Here is a 24,521-nt window from a genome sequence, read left to right on the forward strand (position 1 = left end):
ATTTCTCCGTGGCGACTCTCGGCGCTAGCCCCGCATCTACCGAAATCGCATTCTCCAAGTTTTTCTCTCCATCAAACAATTCAATGCAGCAAAAATGACGGACGTACAACGCACAAGACACGTTCTGCGCAGGTCGTATGCCTGCGATGAGTGCAAGCGGCGCAAGATCCGCTGCTCCGGCGATGAGAATTGCTCCAACTGCAAGCGAGATATCAAACTTTGCCGGTATTCCTCGCCTTCTCAGAGACTGTCAACTTTACAGAGGTAGTACCTGACTCGTAGCATTTTGATGTAATATGCTTATCAAAAACAGACGTCTTCATGAGCTGGAACGCGTGAAGGCAGACATGGAGCGGGCATGGGCCGTCTACCTCCCATCAGTCGATCTCCAGGAAGCGCTACAAACAATCCGCCTGCAAAATGACAGCAACGATCCCGTTCCAGCCGACCAAAAGCGGCAAAAGCACCATAACGACGTTACTCACTCGACGGAGCAACCTCCGACCAGCTTCGCAGAGCACAGCAATGCCGAGGACTACGAGTTCGACGAGTCGCAGGACTTTGACAACTCCACCGATGGCATGGGGTTCCTGACTGTCGATCCGCACAAGGCCGGCTATACGGGCCCACAGTCCGGGGTTGCGGCGCTGAAGTTTCTGCAGTCGCTTCCGTTGTATTTGCCGCTGAGTAGCTTTACTCCGGGATCTTCGCTGGATGATGAGGAAGATGATACGTCTGCTGCTGCGGTGCAGCGGAGGCGGGCTGAGATTAATCGGTACTTGGATGACTACTTTGAGTATTATCATCCTGCGTACCCTATTTTGCACGAAGGGACATTCCGAGCACGTGTTTCAGGTACACCACCACCCTTTTGTACTCCCGTTAGAAGATAGTGTTCTAACAACGACAGGCGCATTGGCCAAACCCCGTGATGGATCATGGCCACTACTATACAATATCGTCCTTGCAATCGGGGCCTTTGTCGGAGACTCCAACGCAACCAAAGTCGATGTTCCGTACTTTAAAGAAGCCCGAAAGCACCTATCAATGGACGTGCTGGAGAAAGGGTCCCTGAGCTATGTGCAGGGGATAGTCCTAATGGCTAACTACCTGCAGAAACGCAACAAGCCAAACGCGGGCTTCATATTGATCGGAATCGGATTCAGCATGGCGCTTGCCATTGGACTGCATCGTGAATTCGGCATGCCAAGCACCTCACCATTCACCATGGAGATTCGAAGACGCGTGTGGTGGACGCTATTCGTGTTCGTGTCTGGCGTCCAGCTTATCCTAGGGCGACCGGCCGTGTCGCTGGTCGGCGTCACCGTCCATCTCCCCGCTAACGTGGACGACCACGACCTTGCAGTCGACATGGACGCGCTTCCCGAATGCGGCACAGGACCAACCATTACATCCTGCCTGATTGCGCAGGTCAACCTCGCCAAGATCGCCAACGCTGTCCAGGTCGAGCTGCTCACGCACCACCTACCCACGTACCAGAAAGCCGCAGCTCTAGAACAACGCATCTCAGCATGGTACCACGAGCTCCCAGCACACTTCAGCCTTGACGTCCCCCTTGAACCACGCTTCGACATCCCGCGTCGCGTACTCCTATGGCGCTCCTTCCACCTCCGCATCGTCATCAACCGTCCATTCCTCTTCCAACGCATCGCTGCCAAATCCAACCTCGCGACATCCACAGGCCCCATCGCTTCCTGTCTTGCCGCGGCAGACGAGTGCGTCACATCTATTTGCGCATTCCTCGAGTCAACTGATAACCGCCGTCGCGGACTGACCTGGTACGCCACCTGCTGGCTGCTCACGGCTACTTTCGTACAGGCGACCTGCTACATTTATGAGCCGGGGAATGCGCTCGCGCCGGGTTGGAAGAGTCATATTCAGCGCGCGGTTGATTGCCTTGGTAGTTTGGGATCTTCACATGACATGGCTCTGCGAGCAAGAGATGTGCTTCAGACGGTTCTTGGTATGTCCATCCCCCAAACCACCAATAATATAACAAGCTAACGATTATAGAACACGGGCATGGATTAGCCGCACCGGGTAATTTCACTCCATACACTTCGACGCAGATCCCGGCACCGTTTCGATCACTCTGGGCACCGTCGGACGATCAAGCGAACTTCAATCCGTTTTCTATGGGTCTCGATCAGAGTATACCGGGTTACCCACAGGGGTCTTTTAACGCAGAATTTCTAGATGCAACAGCTGGTTTGATGATACAGAACTTCTTTGATAGTACCGACGAACGGCAGAATAACTCATGCATGCCTGGGTAATTACAATGATTATTGATCAATAAGGGGTCTCTCTGTATACTGAAATGAAAGCCATCTATCTCCTGAACTATACTCCCCATGCAGTGACAGTCTCAAGGATACGTCATTCCAGAGGTCATTTGATATCCCGTAAATTCAGGCCTAGTTCGCAATTCCACCTCTTTTTCCTCCTGGATTACGGCGCAACAGGAACAACAGAGAGACACACAACAGTCGCCACAGCAGCTACCTTCAATACCAAAACGTTCACGAGTTTCACCTCGCTTGACCGTCTGTATAATCCATTGCGAACCAAGAAGAGCAAGGAAAGCAAAGAGTGAACACTGAGAGTTGAATGATTGTCAGACTGACAGATCTGTATTCAATCGGTAATAGTCCTCGTCACTTACCTGAGTGTTGCAATGGCTAAAGTCAGATAGTTCTGGATTTCTGGTCCTGGCTTGAGTCTTTCCGAATGTAATACATGGGAGACAGCAGCCCATAAGGCCTGAAGAAATATGTCAATTTCAATTTGGATATTCATAAAGTTGTGATCGGGACTTACAAAGTGAACCGGGTTCAAAGCAGCTAAACAACGAGTAATTCCATCGCTTGTTGTGGGTAATTCTTTGCAGGTGTTCGGAAGTCGCCTGTTGATATGTTGGCGGGCCGCTCGGCCATGCTCGATAGACCTTTTCCTTTTCTATCTCCATTGCGTAGACGGGATGAGAGGGATAATTGGATACTATGCTATAACATCGCGGCAAATGGGCAATTTATACCTTTACTGGGACCGTCAGTCACGAGTAGAACTTGAGACTATGATTCTCGCCGAAAAGGGAAGTTCGTCTTCGTATTCATCTTAGTTTCCGCTGTGGAGAATATGGGCGCCCTCAGCCTACAATATGAGTGGCCGAGAATGATTTAGCTTGTTCATTTTTACAATTCTTATTCTTTTGGATACAAATAATTTCGCCGAATCTTCGCCGTTAATAGAAAAGAATCTTTCTAGAAGCCAGAATTACTCGACGAGCCCCTGATCGGCGACTCCCTATAGGGGCCTAGCGAGGACATATTCTTCTCGAATACGACTTCGAACTTCCTCTTTGCGTCTTCTCTTCCTTCCTTCCAATCCAGCATGAATGGCCACGCCAATCGATACATGACAGCCTCCTCACGTAGGTCCCATCGAAAGTCGCGTCTTGGATGTGATACCTGTAAGCGGCGCAGGGTAAAGGTACGTATCTATGTCCCAAAGGTGAACAGTCACGTATTGACAATGTGATTGGTCAGTGCGACGAAGTCAAGCCAGCATGCACGAACTGTTTGCGCCATTCAGTTGAATGTGATTATCAATCAGGGCAGTCGATTTCTCGTAGTGTACCTCCTTCGACGCAGGGCACAGAGCTACGGCTATCACTTCGCAGGAGCTATACATTTTACTCCTCGTCTCAGTCAGATTTCAGACCGCCGAAAAGAGGAAATGCTGCAGTCAGCAAACGGCAACAAGAGGACCCACCCACGGGCACGCCCTCTAACACGCCCTGTGACACCCCCTCCGGCACGCCCTCAGAGCTAACGACCGCGTCCTTCGGGTTCAGTGGGGCTGATATGGAGTTGTTCCATCACTACCTTACCTCGGAAGAACTAGGCGCAGACAAAAACCCCGAAGCCCAGACGACAATGCACTCTCGACTTCCTCGTCTGGGGTTCTCATTCCATTACGTCTTGCACCTTATCCTGGCGTTCTCGGGGTTCCATTTAGCGCGGATCCAAAGAAATCGCGAATCCATGCACTATGTCGAAGCTGAAAGGCATTATGGAACTGCCCTGCGAAAGGTGACGGCTGCGATACCCTTCCTGAATCAACACAACTGCCACGCACTCTACATGGCTGCCATTCTCGTTTTTATCTGCTCTTTCGCAAAAGGGCCTCGGCCGGATGAGTTTCTGGCTTTTCGTGATGATGGAAACGCTGGTTATCTGTTTCTTTTTATGGGTATCCGGTCGATATTGGAGAATTGTTCACCTGGCGTGCTGGAAATACACTCAGAAGCCACAGAGCATAACTCGCAGCCTAGCTCTCCAAACCATAACAGACAAGTCTCCGGGTACAGCAATCAGATAGAACAATTGCGCACCTTGATCGTGGTTGAATGGCCAAGTGACGACCATCGTCTTCTGACTTATACCACTGTTCTTGATAGACTTCATCGGTGCTTCGATTCCATATACGGGCACCAGTTGCCGTTGACAGATGGAGAACTCTGGCCGCAAATATTCGGCTGGTTATATACGCTGCCCAATGATTTTGTTGCTGATCTGCAGCATCGAAACTCATTTGCATTGATGATTTTCGCTTTCTATACTGTTTTGCTTAAAAGAATCAGCTCTGTGTGGTTTATTCAAGGGTGGCCTGAACACATCATAGCTGGCATCCATCGATTTGTTCCTGAGGAATATCAACTGTTTATACAATGGCCGATGGAGCAGATGAAATAAAGCCGTTGTTTTCTCTCCTTATTATCTATATTAATAAACAACAAGCTTTATACACCTCTAGTCGATTCTGCCATTGCCTATGAGCACATTTCCTCCTCACTGTCGACGCAACGGAAGCTCTCGGCAGACGACGAGTCACCACCTTGGTAGACAGCCTTGGAAGGATAAGGACAGAGAATGCGTTCCTGGTGAGACCCGTCTTTACTGCTGAACTCAATCGGCAGAGTGTCCGGGGCAGTGCCATTCTCCACCCATGAGCGCAGTGCGTCGAATACAGTCTTTGGTTGTCCTCCGTTACCGCCAGAGCAGTGTCCCAAACCAGGGACTTCAAAGTGACGATAGAAATCATGCACATCAGGGAGGCGTTCCTTGACAGCATTATAATAGTGCTCTGTTCCTTCTGTCGGAATTGAGTTATCGGCCTAATCTTCGTCAGTTACTTGGAGAAGTTCATACCAGTAAGGAGACGAGGCTTACCATGCCATGATAGGAGATTAATTTGCCCCCTGCTTTGTGAAACTTGGTGAGATCGGGGTCAGCCGTGCCGATTATATCAGTGTATTCCTGAACCCCGAGATGGAAAAGCCAGTCGAAATCTTCATGATCGATGACGGTGTTGTTGTAGTTTTGCAATTTCTGCAAAAACAGCCCGATCCATAGACCCTGCACACCCGATGGTGCCTGGGCATTCGCGCCGTCGTTACCCAAACCACTGATATTCGCGCCCGGATTCAATCCATACCACAGGAACTCCCCCTGGGTAGACCGAGCGCCCGACCAGACCGCGTCAGCTAGCATCGCTGCTCCCTTGCTGAGTTGCATTGTATGTCCAGTAGAGGAGCAGTTGAAGGTGCTATTCACAGCATTAAAAGGGTCGTAGTTGCAAAAAGACACGTCCGAAATAAGGCCATCGATAACACCATCCATCGGATCACAGTACGCGATTGCTTCAGCTGTCAGGTACTCCAACTCGCAAGATTGAGGAGATTCCTGTGCCCAGTTGCTGAATAGATACGGATAAGTAAACGAGCTCACGAATTGCGGCCAGTATATCGCCGGAGCCGACGCAGCAATTCCATCGTACGCGGTGGGATATCGCTGCGCAAGCATGAGGCCCTGTCTACCCCCCTGCGAACAACCACTTAGAAGCTTCTGACGAGGCTCTTCCCAATGACAGCCTGATCATGTAAAGACCTCGACCCCAGATTCTGCAGCGCATACAGATCGACATTTCCATCGCTCTTCAAAGCCCAGGAGGTCGGGGAATCTCCCAGACCCGCATCAGTAGTCGTCGCCGCATACCCCTCCCCAATAGCGCCGGCCATGAAAAACTGGGACAGCGCAAAACGGCCCGCCTGCCAGCCGCCGCCCCCGGTTGCTTGCAGACGCTCGTTCCAGTTGCTTAGGGGGAGCCAGGTTTCGACGTTGATAATGTCGTTTTGGCCGGGGTGGGCGTAGGTGACTGTGATGTTACAGAAGGATGCGTTGGTGACTGAGATTTCGCCGTGGTTGTAGTTGAAGTCGGCAAATACATCAAAGGAGAAGTTTGTTACTGGGGATGCTGAGAGGGAAAGTATTTCGGCTCCGAGTATAGTCGGAGGAGCTATGGCCGAAGGGGCACATGCTGTGATAGGGATGGTGGAGAGGTTCATAGGTGGTGGTATTGTAGCGCGGGTGTGTGGGATAAAGAGGATAAGCAGAGTTGTTGATGGTGCCCATGAGTATATTTATATAGTCAATATTGACTATCCAAAGAACTGAATACGAACGCGGATTTCCTCATCTAGCCATCAATCTCGCGAGGTATAGACGTAATAAGGAACTCCGGAGTTTCTCCATCAGGTAAAACTAACGGTCCATATATTTCCCAGACAGGAAACTCGCATTCGCATTTGGGCCTTCCACAGACGCGGAGAACTTAGAGACAAAATATATAGCAGATTATTGTAGTCATTTATGAGCACTACTTGGCTATTTGACGAGGAAATTTTCAGGCCGAATAGGCGAGCTGTCAGTACGACATCCATAGTGACCTATGCACTGCTCAACTCACTCACCCTTGGCCAAATATCAAAAAAATTCCGCACACAGCTTCATTTTACACTAAACCATATCTATGTCTACAGTAACCGTTATCAAGCGCAAAACTAGCTCTCAGTTCCGGCTTGAGCAATTGGAATCGGATGATGATCGAGAACACCAAGAACCTCTGAACCTGCCCGAAGCTGTTGGTACTTCAGTCACTTTCTGTGCCCTCTGGAAGGAAAGAATTGGAAGTTACATGCGGATGAGGAGATACTCTACGCGTACGAAATCAAAAGTCTCCTGAAGGGTCAGTCGCGCCGTTTACGACCCACAGACCGGAGTCTTAACCGTGAGAGCCATGGCCAGCGCGTTACACGATGCAGTCTTCCGTTGCGCCGCCCAATTCTATGCAGGAATTTGTGGATTTAGGTGTTCTCACTTGCCAAGAACGTCGCCGTATTCAAGTCACCCCGAGCCCCACATGCTCGCAGGAATGATCAAAAACGCCGGGAAGAAGTCACAAGGCTGGCATAAGATCCCAATTGCTGTTTCGCATTCGAGGACCCCGTTCCCGGAGACGTACTGCCCACTATCGTGTTTGAGGCCGGCTTCAGTGAAAAGCACGGTGACTTGCTGGGTGACATGAGGCAATGGCTTTTGAAGACAGACGACGTTCAATTGGTCATTGTCATTGGCATAGAGGAGAATCAGATAAACAAGAAGTCCCGCTGGGAGACAGAAGCCTGCAAGGCACGCGCGAAACATCTACTGCGCCAATTTGGGAATGAGAAGAGCAGGACCAAGCATGCACCGGAAGATAGTAGCGATGATATCGAGTCAGGTGACCATATATACAAGCAGATCAGGGCCACCATCCAAGTTGAAGATTGGGTTGGAGGAATAGAGCCGTCCATCGAACTCTGGGAGAGGGGCGCTCAAGGCCCCAAGGAAAGGGGACCTACAATGGTAAGTCTACATGCATGATCGCCCAGTATAGAAGCACTTCCGGTCCACAAGCAATCTAGGGACTGGTATCCAAAGTACCACCTGCTTTACGAGCACCGAAGGGATGAAACTTCAGCGATGTTGGTCAGAAATAGAGTCCGAGTAGGGTTCAAGCCAGAGCACTTCAATAGTGCGTTTGAATATGCTTGTGTTAAAGGTTGCCTTGGGTTTGTAAATGAGATTCTGAAGCACTTCGCGGTGACCAATTAGCCGCATGGCCTCCTTCTGGCTGCAGATCAGGGACAAAGTGCCGCCGTGGAGCTTTTAGTAGAGAATGGAGCTTAGCTTGATACCCGCGATAAGTACAACAACTCGGCTTTGGACGTGGCCATCAATGAAATCCAGCATTCAGATACAAGATACGCCAAGGGCATATCGGCCTGGATGAGCGTTGTGAGGATTCTGACTGATGCTGGAGCTTATATCGCCAGTGTATCCGCCAAGTTACCGGACATTGCAATTGGTAGATCAGAAAGCAGTAGAACTGATGTTCTGGAAGCCCTGGAACGTCGTGGATGCTGTCTTATCCAAGAACCTGCGCAATACGTAGAAGCGCTTATGACGGCCTCAAGGGTAGGACAAGCATAAATGGCTCATTATATATGCACAAAACACGTCCCCACGCCAACAGAAGTTACAGCTGCCATCTTGGCTGCGATTAAAGCTGACAGGAGCCAATAGAGACCGTCAAGGAACTGCCGAGGTTCAACATGGCTCTCTTATTCAACAATGACCACCCTTTAATCATCGCATCAGGAAAGGGATTGACGGAAATTTTTACTATGCTTCTTCAGAATACTAGGCACGATACCTTTGTGATAGATCGGTTGTTGGAAGCAGCCGTCCACGGGAACCATGTCTCCTGCACCCGCACCATTGTTGACTCCCAATCCTGGGACATCGATCACCTCACACTTTGTGCTTGCACTATTCCATTTCACGTCTCCTACCGGTCCGAGGATATGCTCGCATACCCTCTCAGTCTGGGTGTGCACCCTGACGCAAGAGATCCCCAAAGCAATGCAACACTGCTATACATGGCAGCCGTAAGAGGTGACTACAATGGAGTCAAGAGCCTTATTGCATATGGTGCGGACATTTGTTTTGAGAGAAGGGCACATGGGACCGCGCTGCAGCTGTGGAAGGCGGCTGGAAGAATGTTACAGAGCTGCTTCTTTTGGCGGGCGCAGATGCCACTCGAAGTGTGAGAAGCTTAAGGTCCCTCTGGCGGTAGTTATGACTGAAAAGTGGGGTTTCTGTTGAATGGAGCAATATCAGAATAAATGTCTTTTTGACAACTGCCATGATTGTTGTGCGAGAAAACTGCGGGACTGGCGCGCGGATACTGATGCCAATGGGGAATATCGGACAGCGTTGCAAACTGCAAAAAGGCTCAGAAATGAAAGAGGGGCAAAAATACTGCTGGACAGAGGAGTAGTTTATCAGCATGATGCGTTGATGTCCGTCAATAGACGTTCACACAGTTATTTTATACTCAGGGTAGTGTTACGCATGAGAAAGCAAACTCTTTCATGATATCTGCTTGTTGCCAAATACTTATCTCTACCGAGAAAACTATTTATTAGAACTGCTCTTTCCAGATTTTACTAGCCAATCTCGCGGTCTAGAACACTCCGACTTCCGATTTCGATCCATCTATTACAAGTACATATAGCAGTTCAACAACCGTGCAATGAACATCTTGACAAAATAAATACGCAATTCCATCTCCATCATCTTCAATCGAACAGGCATGAAGCACTCTCTAGGCCAGACCATGCAACACAGTCATCTCCCAAATTTCAATGACTTCGGGCAAAGGATGGCGCAAAAATACATTAACAGCGAAAACATCAAACTAACCCAGAAAGAACGCAAGAAAAACGCCCCTCGAAAGCTACCCCGAAGACGTCCTCGCGCATTATCATACCCCCTCCCGCCGAAGCCATCCAAATCGCTCTCGATCTTCATTGATCTATTAAAAAGACCAACCCACCAAGGAACATACAACCAATCTCAATCCCTCTTCGCCCGCCTCCCATACGAGATCCGCGAGATAATCTGGTTCGAGTTTCTAGGAGAACGTATTCTACACATAGCCCGCACTCGCGGGAAATTGGTTGCCATTGCCTGCACCAACCAGGAATTTCGCAATCATTTATGCTGGGGCTTTATAGAGGGCACGGCGCCAGGATGCTGTCTTTCTTCTATACGGCCTCATCACAGACAGGTGGACTACGTTTCATTGCTAAGGACATGTCGGTTGATATACTCGGAGATTCTCCCCATCCTGTATGGGAGTAACGTTTTTGATGTCAACCACATTGACACATTACTCTACCTCAAACGCTCCGTCCTCCTGCAACGTCTGAACATGATCCGCAAAGTAACCCTTACCTGGAACTTCAAGTACTATACCAACTTCGCCGGGGCGCCGTACAATACTCGGACGTGGCGGGAGGTCTGTAAAGTGCTTTCTGGCTTTGAGGGGCTGCAGGAGGTTACTATGCATCTTACTGGAGTTGTATTCAATGCTGGGATATACCAGTGGGGATTGTGGAGGCCAGTTTTGGACGCGCTGAAGAGGGTAAGGCCGGTGAGAAAGTTTGATGTGGTGCTGCCTTGGAGTGAGGAGGATTGTATGAAGGTAGCAGCGGAACGTGGTTATTCATTTAGGCTTATGGGGAGGGGCGTGTAAAAATCTTGATGGTGATGAGACATAGTACTAAGAAATGCATGGGTCACCCGGGTCCCTTGATACAAGCAACCCTGAAAACCACAAACATTCTCATTACTCGGTGGGAGTATAAGCAAAGAATTCTTATCGGTTGGGCGTGTTCGAGTTTTGAAGTTGCAATGGACATCTTGACAAAATATCTACGCAATTTCCATATTCCACTAGATCAAAGCATAATACACTCGTCGGCCGAGAAACCAAATAAAAACTTTTCAAACACAATATAATAAAATAGCCAATATGCCGCCCCCCCACCCAAGAACAAGGGAGGCGAGTAAACTTGGCGCCTGGAACATCAAAATCAGCACCCACAAAAAACACGTCTTTTTTACGCGTTTATCGACCGATAGGGGCCTCCTGGCACCTATAAACCACCATGGAGGCACTGAGACCCCATGGTGGTGGTATATCACACGCGTCACCCCCCGGAGTGGGCAACGTGGCCTCCCAGTTCGTGGAAACAGAAGATATGCCAGTCACCCCAACGCCAACCCGCTGGCGATCTGGAAACATGATGCAACCTGAATTCAATGAAGGCAGCATGGAGAGTGCAAGCATGGATGAAAATGAGGGCCAGGAACACTGGCAAACCGGAGGATCCAGCAGGGCCCCTAGCCGAGCCAGTGAGGCCAGAAGTGGAATCAGGCAACGAAAGATATTACAGAAGTCATTGATTGGCAGGCCAAGGCATCACACTTCCCTGCTAGATGTGAGCAAACAGGCTCAGATGTTAGTGAGGGCCCTGGAAACAGCCCAGACACAACAACAAGAGATATATCAGATGGTGCAGGAACAGGTACAGGCACACCTGGCAGAAGAGCTGTCCAACTGGAGAGCAGAACAACAGACTCATGAAGGGATCTATCTTGAGCGGATTACAAACCTGGAGCAGGAAGTCAGTAAACTACGCACAGAGCTTACAGAAGCCCGGCACACCATCCAGCAGCCTGCGCCGGTGAGACAAGAGACACTGGCAATTGATACCCAGCCAAACTGGGTAAACAAACATGTCAACAACCAAACCCCCAAGGTGAGGGGAATGAGCCAACAATTGAGGCAGGAACCTAGTTTTGCAGACCTAGCTGCACTGCTCTCCACCAGACCAGGAGGACAGGAATGGCAGGAGGTCACTAAAAAGAGGCCAAAGAACAGACAAATCCAAGCAGTTGCTGTTGCTAACCAGCCCGATCCAACCAAACTCAAGCCAGCCAAGGACAGCCCCAAAGAGGCACAGAGGCTACTCTTTCGCCGAGAGGGAGGCAAGACCGCCCCAAAATCAGAGAAAGAGGATGTCATTCTGGCCATCAACCGAGCAGTAGCAAAGGAACACCTCCCAGCGTTCATCCAGGTGGTGGATGCAGGATATACCAACACCGGAGCGATTACAATGCTCCTGGAGAAAGGCACCCTAGGCTCTATGCTACTACCTGTCTACAGTGACCTACTGGTCACCGCAGCTCGACAAGCAGACCCAACAGTGATATCTGTTGAACTACCAGAACAATGGTATCGTGTCAAGGTTCATGGGGTCCCAATTAGACGTTACCTTACTTGTGGCCTGGCTCTGGCCCGTGAAGAGATTGAACTGGGGACTGAATACCAGCTGAAGAGGAACCCAACATGGCTCCGGAGCTCAAAAGAGCTACACACCAGCAACCAAAAGTGCTCAACTATTGTTATTACAGTTGGCTCACTAGAGGAGGCTCGAAGGCTTCTTATCAACGGCATTCGCTTTGGGGGATCCCGATATAAGACGGAGCAATACTGGGAAACAGGAGTGGATACAGTCTGCCCCAGGTGCTGCCAGCTAGGCCACCTGTTACAGAACTCGCTGTATCAGCCTCACGTGATGATACAGAGTTAAGACAGGCTCATTGGATAACAGCTCATGGAGAATATGCAAGAAGGAACAGGGATCAAATTGATATTCGGCGTGTTGGCACCTGATGATCACGTGTTTCACGTGATATGCAAGGAGTATACTAATATACAAGACGGATGTCACTACTACTATTGCCACTACACTACTACTCAACCATCGGTCACTTCCTCAGACGAGTAATGCCGCCTGTCACCAGGCACTCGGCCAGAGGCCACGCCTCAGGCGGTCCCCGCTACGGGGATAGCCCCCGGGAACAAGGCTTAGCCGCGCTAGTGAAAGCCCGCGAACACCGAAAACTCGAAAAGCCAGATAACCAGATGGAGGGAGGCACAGGCGAGCCAAATGCCTCGCCTCCACCCCCAACACCTCTGTTCATGGACTATGAAATGGCAACCCAGATGTCATCAGCTACGCCGGAGCCACAATGCCCAAACAAACAACTCGACTTTGAGCTTGGAAAAACCGCCAGCATCGCCCTACAAGCCCGGGCCAAAAAAGAAAAAGAGGAAGACAAGGAGATACTGGAGTTCCTCAACCTACTGGACAAGAAGCTCTCCTCTATGAAACAGAAAAGCCTCCCCAGGGCCTCCTCTTTTGGCAAGGCCCTCCAGACCTTCGTGCACAACTACTTCACCCAACCCGGTGCCAATGCAAATAACCAAGGCCACACAGCCAACCCAGCCCCAGCTACGCCCCCCAAAACATATGCAGACGCTATCCCCGCGCCCAAACTGAACAACACTACTGAAAAAAAACCTGTGGTCTCAGCCCCTAAGCCAGCAAGACCTCTTCGCCTTTTCCTTCGACTCCCAACAGACCACCCTGCCCGACATGCCAGCCCGCATGCGACTCTACAAAAGCTTCGCAGTAGCCTAGATCCAGCAGTCACTGACGCTATCAAGGAAATACAACATGTTCCCACAGGGCTCGCTATTGGGCCTAAAGATGTCCAAAATGCAGAGATCCTACTTGTCAATAAGGATGATATACAACAGGTAATCCAAGGCTCTAATGCTGAGTTAGAACAGAGATGGGCAATCTTTGTCATCCCCGGTGCCATCAAACAATACATTGGCTATGATGGTTCTGTTGTCACTATATCAGAGCAAGCAGCAAAGGAAGAATTTAAGCTGCAGACAGGCACCATGCCCCTAAAGCTACACTGGTCCAGGAAGAGCCAAGAACATTCTCTCAATACAGACAACACAGCAACAATGGTCCTGGCAGTGCCAGAGACTTCTGCCCCCAGGATCCCACCTTGGGTCCATTTTTTCGGCAAGAACCTCCGCATTAGGCGCAAGATCATAACCCCCAAAGTCCAACAATGTGCCCGGTGCTGGGACTACCATAACCCCCGGACCTGCACCCGACGACCCAAATGCCGGCTATGTGGAGCTAAAGACCACACTGAAGAGGGTCACAAAGAAAGCACCCAACAATGTGCCAACTGCCTAAGACCTGCTCCTGCTGACCATGCACATTGCCCTGTACGGCCGAGTATCAAGCAGGGCATTTTGGTCCGGGTTCCCAAGACACAGGTAACAGCTATTCGACGAATTGAATCTGGTCGACAACAAGTTCTGCCACCCAAAACTACAGAGGACAGCAACCAGGATAAACAAACAGGCACTGATGCCTCCTCTGTGAACCCTGCTGTGGAAGCAGTTCCCAGTCCCACATCACCCCAATGAGATATGACAAATCTCTCCCACAACTGCAGATCCTCCAGGTCAACGTGGCCCGGAGCCCATCCCCACATGAAGCCGCTCTGCAACTCGCTTTTGAACAAGGCTACCACATTGTTCTCATCCAAGAGCCTTGGATCTCCACCTTCCGCGCACGACGCCTCTCTAAACACCACCCTGCCTTCAAGCTATTCACACCAATAGAAGACTGGACACACAAACCACGTACCCTTACATATACTCGCAAACATCCACAGCTTAAAGCAGAGCTTGTGCCATATGGCCCCCAACCCAGCCGGGACTTGACAGCAGTCCAGGTGGGTTCAGGAGACCAACAAGTGACACTAATGAATCTGTATAATGCTCCCCCTGGATCTGTGGATGCAGGGGAGGGGCTGAAGCACCTCCTAAGCCAGTCCCTCCCTACCAGGCCCTGTTTGGTTGCAGGGGATTTCAATCTCCACCACTCATCCTGGCAGACCAATACAATCAACTCAGCAGGAGCAGAGCATTTCCTGCAATGGGTAGATCATCAGGGGATGACCTTGATGCTCGAGCCAAACACCCCAACACATGATAACAACACCATTGACCTCACCTGGGCCAATAGGCCTCTGGTCTGCTTAGGAACACACACAGAGCCAGCACCAGGGTTCCCAGTCCTAGCAGACCACATAGCTCTGTCCACAACTGTCCATTGGCACCCTATCAACAACACAAAGCCTGTGCCGCCCCTCCGAATGGCCACCATGCAGGAAGACATCTTTCATTCAGTCATCCATAAGGAAGCAACAGCTTTGGGCAAACCGCCACCAGCACAGCTCGACCTCACACCTGAAGCTCTAGACCAGTACACCTCTGCAATCACACAAGTAATCACAAATGCCCTGGAAGCATCCACAAAAAGAGCCCATGCTCACCCATCAGGCCATAGATGGTGGAATGAGGACTGCCAGGATGCAACAGTGGCACTCCGAAGAGCCTCACGAGACCCAGATAGCCCCCCAACTGAATTAGAAATGGCACAACGAACCTTGCGCCGCACAGTACGCCAAGCAAAACGGCAATACTGGCGAACACAACTGGATAACTTCACTGACAGCCAGGATGTTTTCAGAGCAATCAAGTGGAATAGGACAGTGGGATCCTTCCCAATCCCACCTCTCAAGAATGGAGAAACAGTCCACACCACTCCTGATGCCAAAGCAGAGCTCCTGGTAAAAACCCTCCTCCAGAAGGCTGCCTGCGCAGATGACATCCCCTTTGACAATAGTGACAATCCGGAGGCAACCCTCCCCTTTCCAACCATCACATCTGGAGAAGCATACCAAGCTATCTTCCAAGCCAAGAGCAGCACACCTGGGCAAGACGAGATATCCAATGCAGTCCTGAAGAAGGCCTGGCCTGCTCTTGGCCCCCATATTTCAGCTCTGTACAAACATTGTGCTGCAACTGGATGGCACCCAACTCCCTTCCGACAAGCCCTGTTGATAGCCCTCCCCAAGCCAGGGAAGAAGGACTACAGTAGCCCACGCTCATACAGACTAATTGCTCTCCTCTCTACCTTGGGGAAAGGACTGGAACGCCTTATTGCCCGGAGATTAGCTTGGACAGCCATCAAACACAAGGTCCTCCACCCCCAACAATTTGGGGCCCTCCCCTGCCGTTCAGCTACCGACCTGGCGGCAGCTTTGGTGCATGATATTGAAGAATCTTGGGCCCGGGGTCTCAGCGCCTCCATACTAACTCTGGATTTGAAAGGCGCATTTGATGCGGTCCTGTCAGGCAGGCTGAACCATCGACTCCGCAGACAAGGATGGCCTGCCACAGTGCTCCGCTGGGTGTCAAGCTTCACCCAAGACCGAACAGCAGCTATACAATTGGACGGGCATCAGAGCTCAACCTTTGCAGTCCCAGCAGGCTTGCCTCAGGGCTCCCCAGTCTCACCAATCCTGTTCATGCTGTACATTGAACCTGTCTTCAAGATAGGTCCAACAATCGCCCGCAGAGGTCGTTTTGGATATGCAGATGATATTTGCCAACTAGTTGTCAGCAAGTCCCTTGAAGAAAACACCACCAGGCTACAAAACATCACAACAGACCTGATAGCTTGGGGCCGTAGAGAAGGACTCACTTTTGACCTGGCTAAAACAGAGCTCCAGCATTTCACCAGAGGTTGGAAGAGGAACAACCCCACCTGCTCAATCCAAACCCCTGAGGGCACAGTGGAGATTAAACCTCCCCTACTCAATGAGGCGACACGCTGGCTGGGAATCTGGTTTGACCGGAAGCTCAAATTCAGAATACATACCCAGACACTGGCAGCCAAGGCAAAACTGGCCGCTAATGGCATACAAGCCCTGGCCAACACTGTACGAGGAGTCAAAGCCCCCTACTGCGGCAAGCAACAATTGCCTGTGTGGTCTCAGTCTTATGCTATGGGGCTGAGGCATGGTGGCCAGGACGGCACAGACCAAGGCAGAGCATTTCAGGTGAACAAAAACTGGTATCTAATGGGGTAGCTGCACAGCTAGCCTGCCTGGATCAGGTGCTCCGCAGTGCGCTCCTAGGGACCCTCCCAGTTTACAGGACCACCCAAACAGCAGCACTTCACCGGGAATCGGCTATACCGCCTGTGGAACTCCTCCTCAACCAGAGACGGCGCGGCCTAGAAGTCAGAGTTCAACAACTGGATGCCCGACACCCTCTGTACCGCCGGGCCATGCACCAAAAAAGCCGACACATCAAAACCCGCTTCCGCCGGGCCATCGACCCGGCAAACATCCATCTCGTTGAACAGATAGATCCACTACTGATGAGCCCCTGGGATATAAATCCAGAGCCCAAAGAGCGGCCAATTGCAATTCCGAAGACACAGTCCAAAGAAGCGTTTAAAAAGTGGCTAGAGAGCATCCCACCTTCAGCAATGGTCATATACACAGATGGGTCCAAAGAAAAGGAGGACACTGCTGCAGGCGCTGGCTGGGTAGGCTACTGGGGCACCAGTACGATCAAGATCCTCTGTGGGCACAGGAAGCTCCCCAACCAGGAGGTATTTGATGCAGAGGCCCACGCGGCCCTGCTTGGCCTACAGGCGGCCCTCAAAGACCCCAGAACCCGATACGCAACAGACATATACATCTGCCTAGACAACTTGGAAGCAGTACAGCAACTCCAAGGCCAACCCAAAGGATCAAGTCAATCAACATTCATGAACTTCCAAAAAGCCGCCCAGATTTGGCCACACTGCCCCAGAGCACCTGGCATACAATCAGGCACAGTACAGGTGAAATGGGTCCCTGGACACACAGGCATCAAAGGAAATGAAGAGGCGGATAAGGAGGCCAAGTTGGGCTGCCATGCTCCCTTTGAGTTCCCTCTACCACCTGCCTCAATAGCAGCCGCCAAGCGGGCAGCCCAGACAGTGCACTGGCAATGCTTTGCACAATTCTGGGCAGAGAAGGCCCCCAAACGATATAAGGACCTTGGTATAGGAATAGAGAAGCGGCCACCAGAGCTCCATCTTCCCCGAGCAGCTCTGGGCCGCCTCCTAGCAGCCAGAAGCGGGCACGGCGACTTTGCAGAGTACCATGAGCGCTTCAAACATGACAATGCCCTGTTGACATGCTCATGTGGCCGCAAAAAGGAGCCCTCCCACTTCTATTTCTGCCGAGAGGGTCGCAAAGCAGCGGCACATCCTTGGGGCCAACAACGAGTAGTGGATATCCTCACCAAAAAGACCGGTTTCACTGCATATGCAGATTGGCTGGATAGATCACATTTCTATACTGCCATCTGTAAACGCCATTAGGATGCTGAGTGCATCAAACCTGGGAACCTCTAGGCTTACCTCTGGTTCCCTCCTCTCCTTTCCTCCTTCCCCTCCTCTTCCCCTTCTTCCCCCCCCCTCTTCTTCTCACTTCTCCTTGTTTCCATATCAAGAAAACTCGAAGATGCCTAGATTGCTTTTAACAGCTGTGAAAACCCAAGCAGCTCCCCGCGCGGGGAGCTACCTGTATTTAGATGATAGATGGTAGTTTAGCTAGGAGATAGGCAGTTCCGATCTGCCCGTCGTATGTCCCGCACCGGGACCAGGGCTTTTCCGCTTCCGAGGCTCCCAAGGAGCCGTGGAGGCGTGGAAAGACCCGACCCTCGACGTTAAATAGAGACACACACACACACACAAGACGGATGTTATACCATCAGCCTGGTATAGGTATACAAGTATACTATGAGAACATCATACCAGGAGAAGGAAGGATATATAAGGACACTCATTCATGTACTTAGCTTAGTTCTTCGCGATCAATACAAGTCATTCAGCATTGGTTACCTTCTAGTTTCTGACTCGTCCGCACTTAACCAACAACCCAGTATACGTACTCGGTTGGCCTTGTTTCTCTATTCGTTACCTTTACCGTTTCTATTTGTTGATTATCTTATGGAGCCTGGAGGGGGCGATATACCCATCAACACATACGACATACCAAACCGGACCCGGAGGGGCATTGAGCATACGAATACTTGGGAGACACTTAGGGTAAGTGTCCAGTCTCGAAATACAACTAACTAGAACCCTAGGTACGACACGAGAGAAGCCAGGTTGTGACACCACCAAAGCTTCAAGGCCTGTGGTGACCACCCACCGTGCTGCTTTATATGCGCGGGGCCCCATGAGGGCACTGAACATGTCTGCCGGGTGGTAGACTGCCCAGCCAAACCAGGAACTGCCTGTAAACACATCCCGGCCAAATGTGGCACCTGTGGAGGCCCACACCCTGCAACAGTAGGGAATTGCCCAGCCAAGCGAGCAGTGAGGAAGGAACTGAGAAAGAGAACTGTGGAGTCTAAGGACATATCCCAACTGGCTGAGAGACCTCAGCAAATGACCAGTGTGGAACCAGCTATTCTGAGCTCACCAGAATTCGCTTTCAGTGTGGTCAACCGAGACCAACACCAATCACGACCACGGAGCAGTTCAGCTCCTAACAGCCCCCAGACCCAGCGATATCTGGGGCCTAGCTTGACAACAGGCCAAGAGAACACTGAGATGAGGGGCACTGACACCCCAGGGCAGTCAATGGCCCACTAATGCGACTACTCCAACATAATTGCCGCAAGACTTATGCAGTCACAGTTGCGGCTTTGGAGGCAGGACTGGAGCTAGGGGTGGGACCAGCATGCCTACAGGAACCATATATTGATAAGGAGTTCCGACATGGAGGATATCAGATATATTGGCCAGAAGCAGGATCCCCTTATGATCGGCGAGTGGCAATAGCAATCCGACGGGATCTAGCGAACAAGGTGATTGTGGAGGCCCGAACTGACCTTCTTGACCATCCATATTTCATCACAATGGATGTATGGGAGCTAAATCGGGGCCGGGAGAAAACACAGAGAACGCGAATAATCAACTGCTATGACAACTGGCTGGGAAGGGGCCATTGCTGGCACGGAGAGAATGAAAGACAGAGGAGAGCACTAGAGGATGTGCAGTGGGAACAGGTTATTGAGGGAAGATGCCTGCTTGTGGGGGATTTTAACGCCCATAGCCCGCTATGGAACCCTCTTACAAGGGCCCGAGTGAATGCAGGACCATTGGAGGAACTGATAGATAAAGCAGGCCTCTACATCAACAATGAGCTAGGAATTCCCACTCAACCAAAGAGGACACCAGGGATATCAATTATCGACTTGGCTCTAACCACGGTTAGTATGGGGCCTCTGGAAACATGGACGATTGATCAAGAACACCCAACTGGCTCAGATAATGAACTGATAGTCATGGAGTGGCCCTCCCTGGGACGAAAACTTACAGCACCCTCACAAGATGTAACAGGGTGGCAGATCCAGACGCTCCAAGCCAACCCACAAGCCTTGGAGGAAGCCAAGGGGGATTGGCAAACAAGAACACAATCTAGGCCCTGTCTGGGAGACTCTTGCTCATCAGAAGACCTAGCTGGGGAAGCTATATGGATCCAGGAGGCTCTGACAGCAGTATTAAATCAACATGCGAAACAGCTACAGGTGACTCCACTATCAAAACGCTGGTGGGGAACGGAGATTAAAGAGGCCCGTAGGACCTACAGTCACGCAAGACGGGCATGGCAGGGTCAAGAGATCTCTACAACAGAATTGAGAGAAGTCCAGAATAACTACTATCGAGCCATCCGACGAGCGAAACGCACCTGCTGGGAAACCTTCCTGGAAGGAGCAACGGATCAGCCAGGCCTAGGGGATACTGCTAGATGTTGGCGGGCTCTGGACTACACAAAGCCCAGGACTATGGCAACGACCCCAACGTTGCATGGGCCCCAGGGTCAACTTGCCAGCTCCATTGACGAGAAGGAAGCCCTGATTCGGGAAACAGCCCTCCCCCAGACACCAGGGGATAGCCAAGAAGTTGAGATCCCCCAAGGATCCTGGCATGGCCAGGTGGATGAAGGAATAGTCGGACATGCTCTGTTTCACCAGGCAGTCCAAAAGGCCCCAGGAATTGACCGACTAAACTTCCGGGCTCTCCGGCTTTTATGGGAGTGGGACAGCCCCAGAATTGTTGCTCTAGCCCGACAATGCTTCCGACTAGGCCTACACCCACCAGTGTGGAAGGTGGCAAAGGGCATCCTATTAAGGAAACCCAACAAGCCAGACTACACAGCTGTGAAGGCCTACCGGGTAATTAGCCTACTAAACTGCTTAGGGAAGGTGGTCGAAAAGATAGCGACAGATGCTATTGCCCACCATTGTGAGACTATGCGAGTACTACATCCAGGACAGATGGGAAGTTGCAAGCAACGGAGTGCAATTGACGCAGTGGCATGTCTGATACAGAATACCCATGAAGCCTGGAGACTCCAGCAACTTGTGGGAGCGCTATTTCTTGATGTAAAGGGAGCATTCAACCATGTGAACCCAAGCCGACTAATAACTCGACTGATTGAATTCAACATGGATGGGGATCTGATCCGATGGGTACAGTCCTTCTTGACTGACAGATGGGTACAGCTACAGATTGACAACACACAGTGCCCGGCACACCCAATTAACTCAGGGGTGCCACAGGGCTCACCAGTGTCACCAATTCTCTTTGTTATCTACCTCAGCGGTGTGTTTGATGTAATTGAGAGGAGAGTGAATAGTATCCAGTCTCTTTCATTTGCAGATGACATAGGCCTGCTCGCTTCAGGATACTCAGTTAGAGAGGTCTGCAATAAGCTGCAAGAGGCAGCCAAGGTGGCCATTGAATGGGGATGTAATAATATGGTCCAGTTCGATGCAGGGAAAACAGAAGCAATCCTACTTACTCGCAAATGGGGCTGAGAACTGAAAGATCAGATTCAACGAGCACAAGTGGAGGTAGATGGCCACCATGTGCCCTTCAATTTAGAGGCAACGCGATGGCTTGGTGTCTGGCTTGATTCTGGGCTGAATCTCAAAGCCCACCTATCAGACCTGTATGTGCAAGGCATAGGCTGCAGAAAACAGAGTACAACGCCTATGCCAGAGTCATGGACTTGCCCCAGGGCTAGCTCGTCAGGTTCAAGTAGCAGCAGTACAATCAGTAGCCCTGTATGGAGCAGAGCTCTGGTGGCAGGGTCAGAAGGATCGACTAGTGGGTATACAGCTCATGATCAATCGACAGGCCCGTGCAATTACTGGCATGTTGAAATCCACTCCTGTAGGGCCACTAGTTCGCGAAGCAGGCCTGGCACCAGCAGAGGCCCTATTGGAGGCCCGACAATTGAAATACACTACCCGGCTGCTCAGCTTACCGGAGAACCACCCAGCTAAGGAGATCCTCCCAGTGAGCTTCCGGGAAGGGGATCAGCACACCCAACCTGGGGAACAGACCCCAGGGAACCGACAATGGGCTGAGAGAAACAACCGAGGCCGATGGTCCCTGGGACAACACCTTGCTCGACAACTAGCCAATATTCTACCAGTGGACCCATCTGGGGGCTTTGAGAGCACAACACAGACAACCAGTAGCCAGTTCCCAGGCCAAATAGAGATGCTACCAGGTCCAGAGGCCCTAGCAGCAGCGCGATCTCTCCCTCCAGAGCTAGCAATTTGGTCAGATGGATCAAGATTAGAGAATGGCAAAAGCGGGGCAGGGATTGCTTGGCAAGAGCCAGGAGGAACATGGAAGACCCGGGGGTTCCCATTAGGCAAGGGATGTGAGGTCTTTGATGCAGAGCTTCTGGGAGTTGTGCGAGCACTCCAGTTAGCAGAGAAAGTGGGAGATCAAAGACCAGTCACTATCCTGCTGGACTCCCAAGCAGCCATTGCAAGGATGCGACACACCCAGCCAGGGCCAGGCCAAGCATTAGTGATCCAAGCACATGCTATAGCCAAGAGACTACATGCCCGAGGTTGCCAAACCACTATCCAATGGGTGCCGGGACATGCAGGGATAGAAGGGAATGAGAGAGCGGACCAGGCAGCAAGACAGGCAGCCAGTAAGCCACCAGGAAGAGGCCCAAGAGAGATATCCCTGGCCTTCACCTGTAGAGCCCGAACAGAAGCCATTATAGCACAAAGGCAGAGATGGCTCAACAAGGAACTTGGACAGCGATCCCAACAAGGTCAACGAACATACAGGCCACAGAGGAACTGGCGGCTCGACCCTGCAGCAGCAATGGCCCCCAAGCACCTAGCGAGTCGCTATTTTCAGCTGAAGTCAGGACATGCAGCTATAGGAGCATACCTACATCGGATCCAGGCCCAGGAGGATGCAACCTGTGAGGGATGTGGGATGTCAAGAGAAACAACACACCATCTCCTCTTTGAATGTCGGGAATGGCGACACCAACGGAACAGGCTCTACAAGGACCTAGAAACCGACGGAGTTATGAGACCCACTACTGCAGAAGAATATCCACAAGGACGACACTTAGGTGAGCCGAGAGCTACCAGAGCGCTGCTGCGATTCCTAGCCAGTATCAGCATAGCTCTCCCCCGAGCACACCTACAGCGAATGGCAGAGAGAGCCCAACGAGATGACGAATGGGGAATGGAAGTATTGGAGGAGGCAGTTAGGACAGGAGAAGGATAACAGGGAGGGTAGTCTGAGCTGAGATTCAGCCTAGGCCACACCCATCTTGTTCTGAAAACACAAGGAGAGCACTTTGCTCAAAAGCCCTGCGCATACAGGCGGTTTGGGGCGAGGAAAAGGACCAGAAAGATTGTAGAAAGGGGGTATCGCCCCAGAGACTCATAGGGACAAGAGACTGTAGAATAGCTGCTGGCCTCGAGTCCGTGGAGCATGGTCTGTCATAGCTTTAGGGCTCGGTATGGACAATAAACTTGATTAAATAATAATAATAATAATAATATGCCGCCCTCCCCTCCCACCACCGCCAGTCCCACAAAAACCAACATCACTTTCATTATTCCTCAAAATATTCAAAAGAAGCCAGAAAACACACAATCAGTCTAAATCCCTTTTCGCACGTTACCATATGAAATCCGCGAGATCATCTGGCTCGAAGTCTTAAGCGGGCATGTACTGCATATCATGCACGCACGGAAGAGACTCGTCGCTATTGCATATCCCGAAGGCTTCAACAGTAATAACAATGACGATGATTGCGTTTTTAATCGCAAGCCCAGCAACTGCTGGAATACCACAACCGAGCATAATCTCTTCCAATTGAAGGCGAGGCGCGGCAGAGATCGCCGGTACGGCAGACCTCTTCTAATATCTCATTCAAGCAAGCCGATAAACCTACTTCCGTTGTTGCGGACGTGTCGGTTGATTTATACTGATATGCTTCCCTTCTTGTATGAGAAGAATGTATCCTATATCAATCATCTCGATACACTGATATATATGAAGCTTTCCATTCCACACCGACGGCTCAATCAGATCCGCTACCTCAGATTTAGATGGAATTTCAGGATTATACCGGCTATAGCTCCCCAGCTCCATATGGCTTGAGGACATGGGAAGCAGCCTGTAAAATACTGAGGGGGGCTTGAGGGGTTGCAGGAAATTACAATCTATCTGTATGGGCTCACTTTTACTGCTAAGCCATCTCAGCCGAGCTGGTGGGAACCAGTGCTAAGGGAATTGCAGGGTGTCAAAGTGGAGAAGTTTGATGTTGTTTTGCCGTGGACAGAGGAAGAGTGTGAGAGGGTAGAGGAAAGGGGATATCCGTTTAAACTTTGGGTGACGGAGAATTCGAATGATTATGACGATGACTGGTGATATTTGGCTGGTATATCGCTATTATTTGTTTGTATTAGCACGGCTTTGGAATCCAGCGATTCTGTGCATTTCTGTATGGCTACTGATGCAATAATGTAGATTGGATGTATGCGACATTTTGGACATGATGTTTGGCAATTTACAAATACAGAGGGGAGAAACAGAAACCCGAAATAAAGAATAAGAGGCGTCGCGA

At 50.8% G+C, this 24,521-nt stretch overlaps 3 protein-coding genes across 3 annotated transcripts; 1 reads left to right on the plus strand and 2 right to left on the minus strand.

Annotated features, from left to right (window-relative positions):
* Window positions 1–94: 94 nt before the first annotated feature.
* On the plus strand, window positions 95–2,297 carry ACHE_11431S (putative C6 transcription factor; the record flags this gene model as incomplete). The annotated part of the gene is made up of 4 exons (XM_043276000.1): window positions 95–264; window positions 314–855; window positions 911–1,984; window positions 2,035–2,297. 4 exons carry the CDS (start codon window positions 95–97, stop codon window positions 2,295–2,297), a joined length of 2,049 nt encoding a protein of 682 aa, XP_043132551.1.
* A 2,558-nt stretch (window positions 2,298–4,855) lies between these two features.
* On the minus strand, window positions 4,856–5,888 carry ACHE_11432A (uncharacterized protein; the record flags this gene model as incomplete). The annotated part of the gene is made up of 2 exons (XM_043276001.1): window positions 4,856–5,200; window positions 5,256–5,888. 2 exons carry the CDS (start codon window positions 5,886–5,888, stop codon window positions 4,856–4,858), a joined length of 978 nt encoding a protein of 325 aa, XP_043132552.1.
* Window positions 5,889–5,920: 32 nt separating this feature from the next.
* On the minus strand, window positions 5,921–6,430 carry ACHE_11433A (uncharacterized protein; the record flags this gene model as incomplete). The annotated part of the gene is made up of 1 exon (XM_043276002.1): window positions 5,921–6,430. The coding sequence occupies one exon, from the start codon at window positions 6,428–6,430 to the stop codon at window positions 5,921–5,923; it is 510 nt and encodes a 169-aa protein (XP_043132553.1).
* Between the last annotated feature and the right edge of the window lie 18,091 nt (window positions 6,431–24,521).

Source organism: Aspergillus chevalieri, chromosome 1 (genome assembly GCF_016861735.1).
Source record: "Aspergillus chevalieri M1 DNA, chromosome 1, nearly complete sequence".
NCBI lineage: Eukaryota > Fungi > Ascomycota > Eurotiomycetes > Eurotiales > Aspergillaceae > Aspergillus > Aspergillus chevalieri.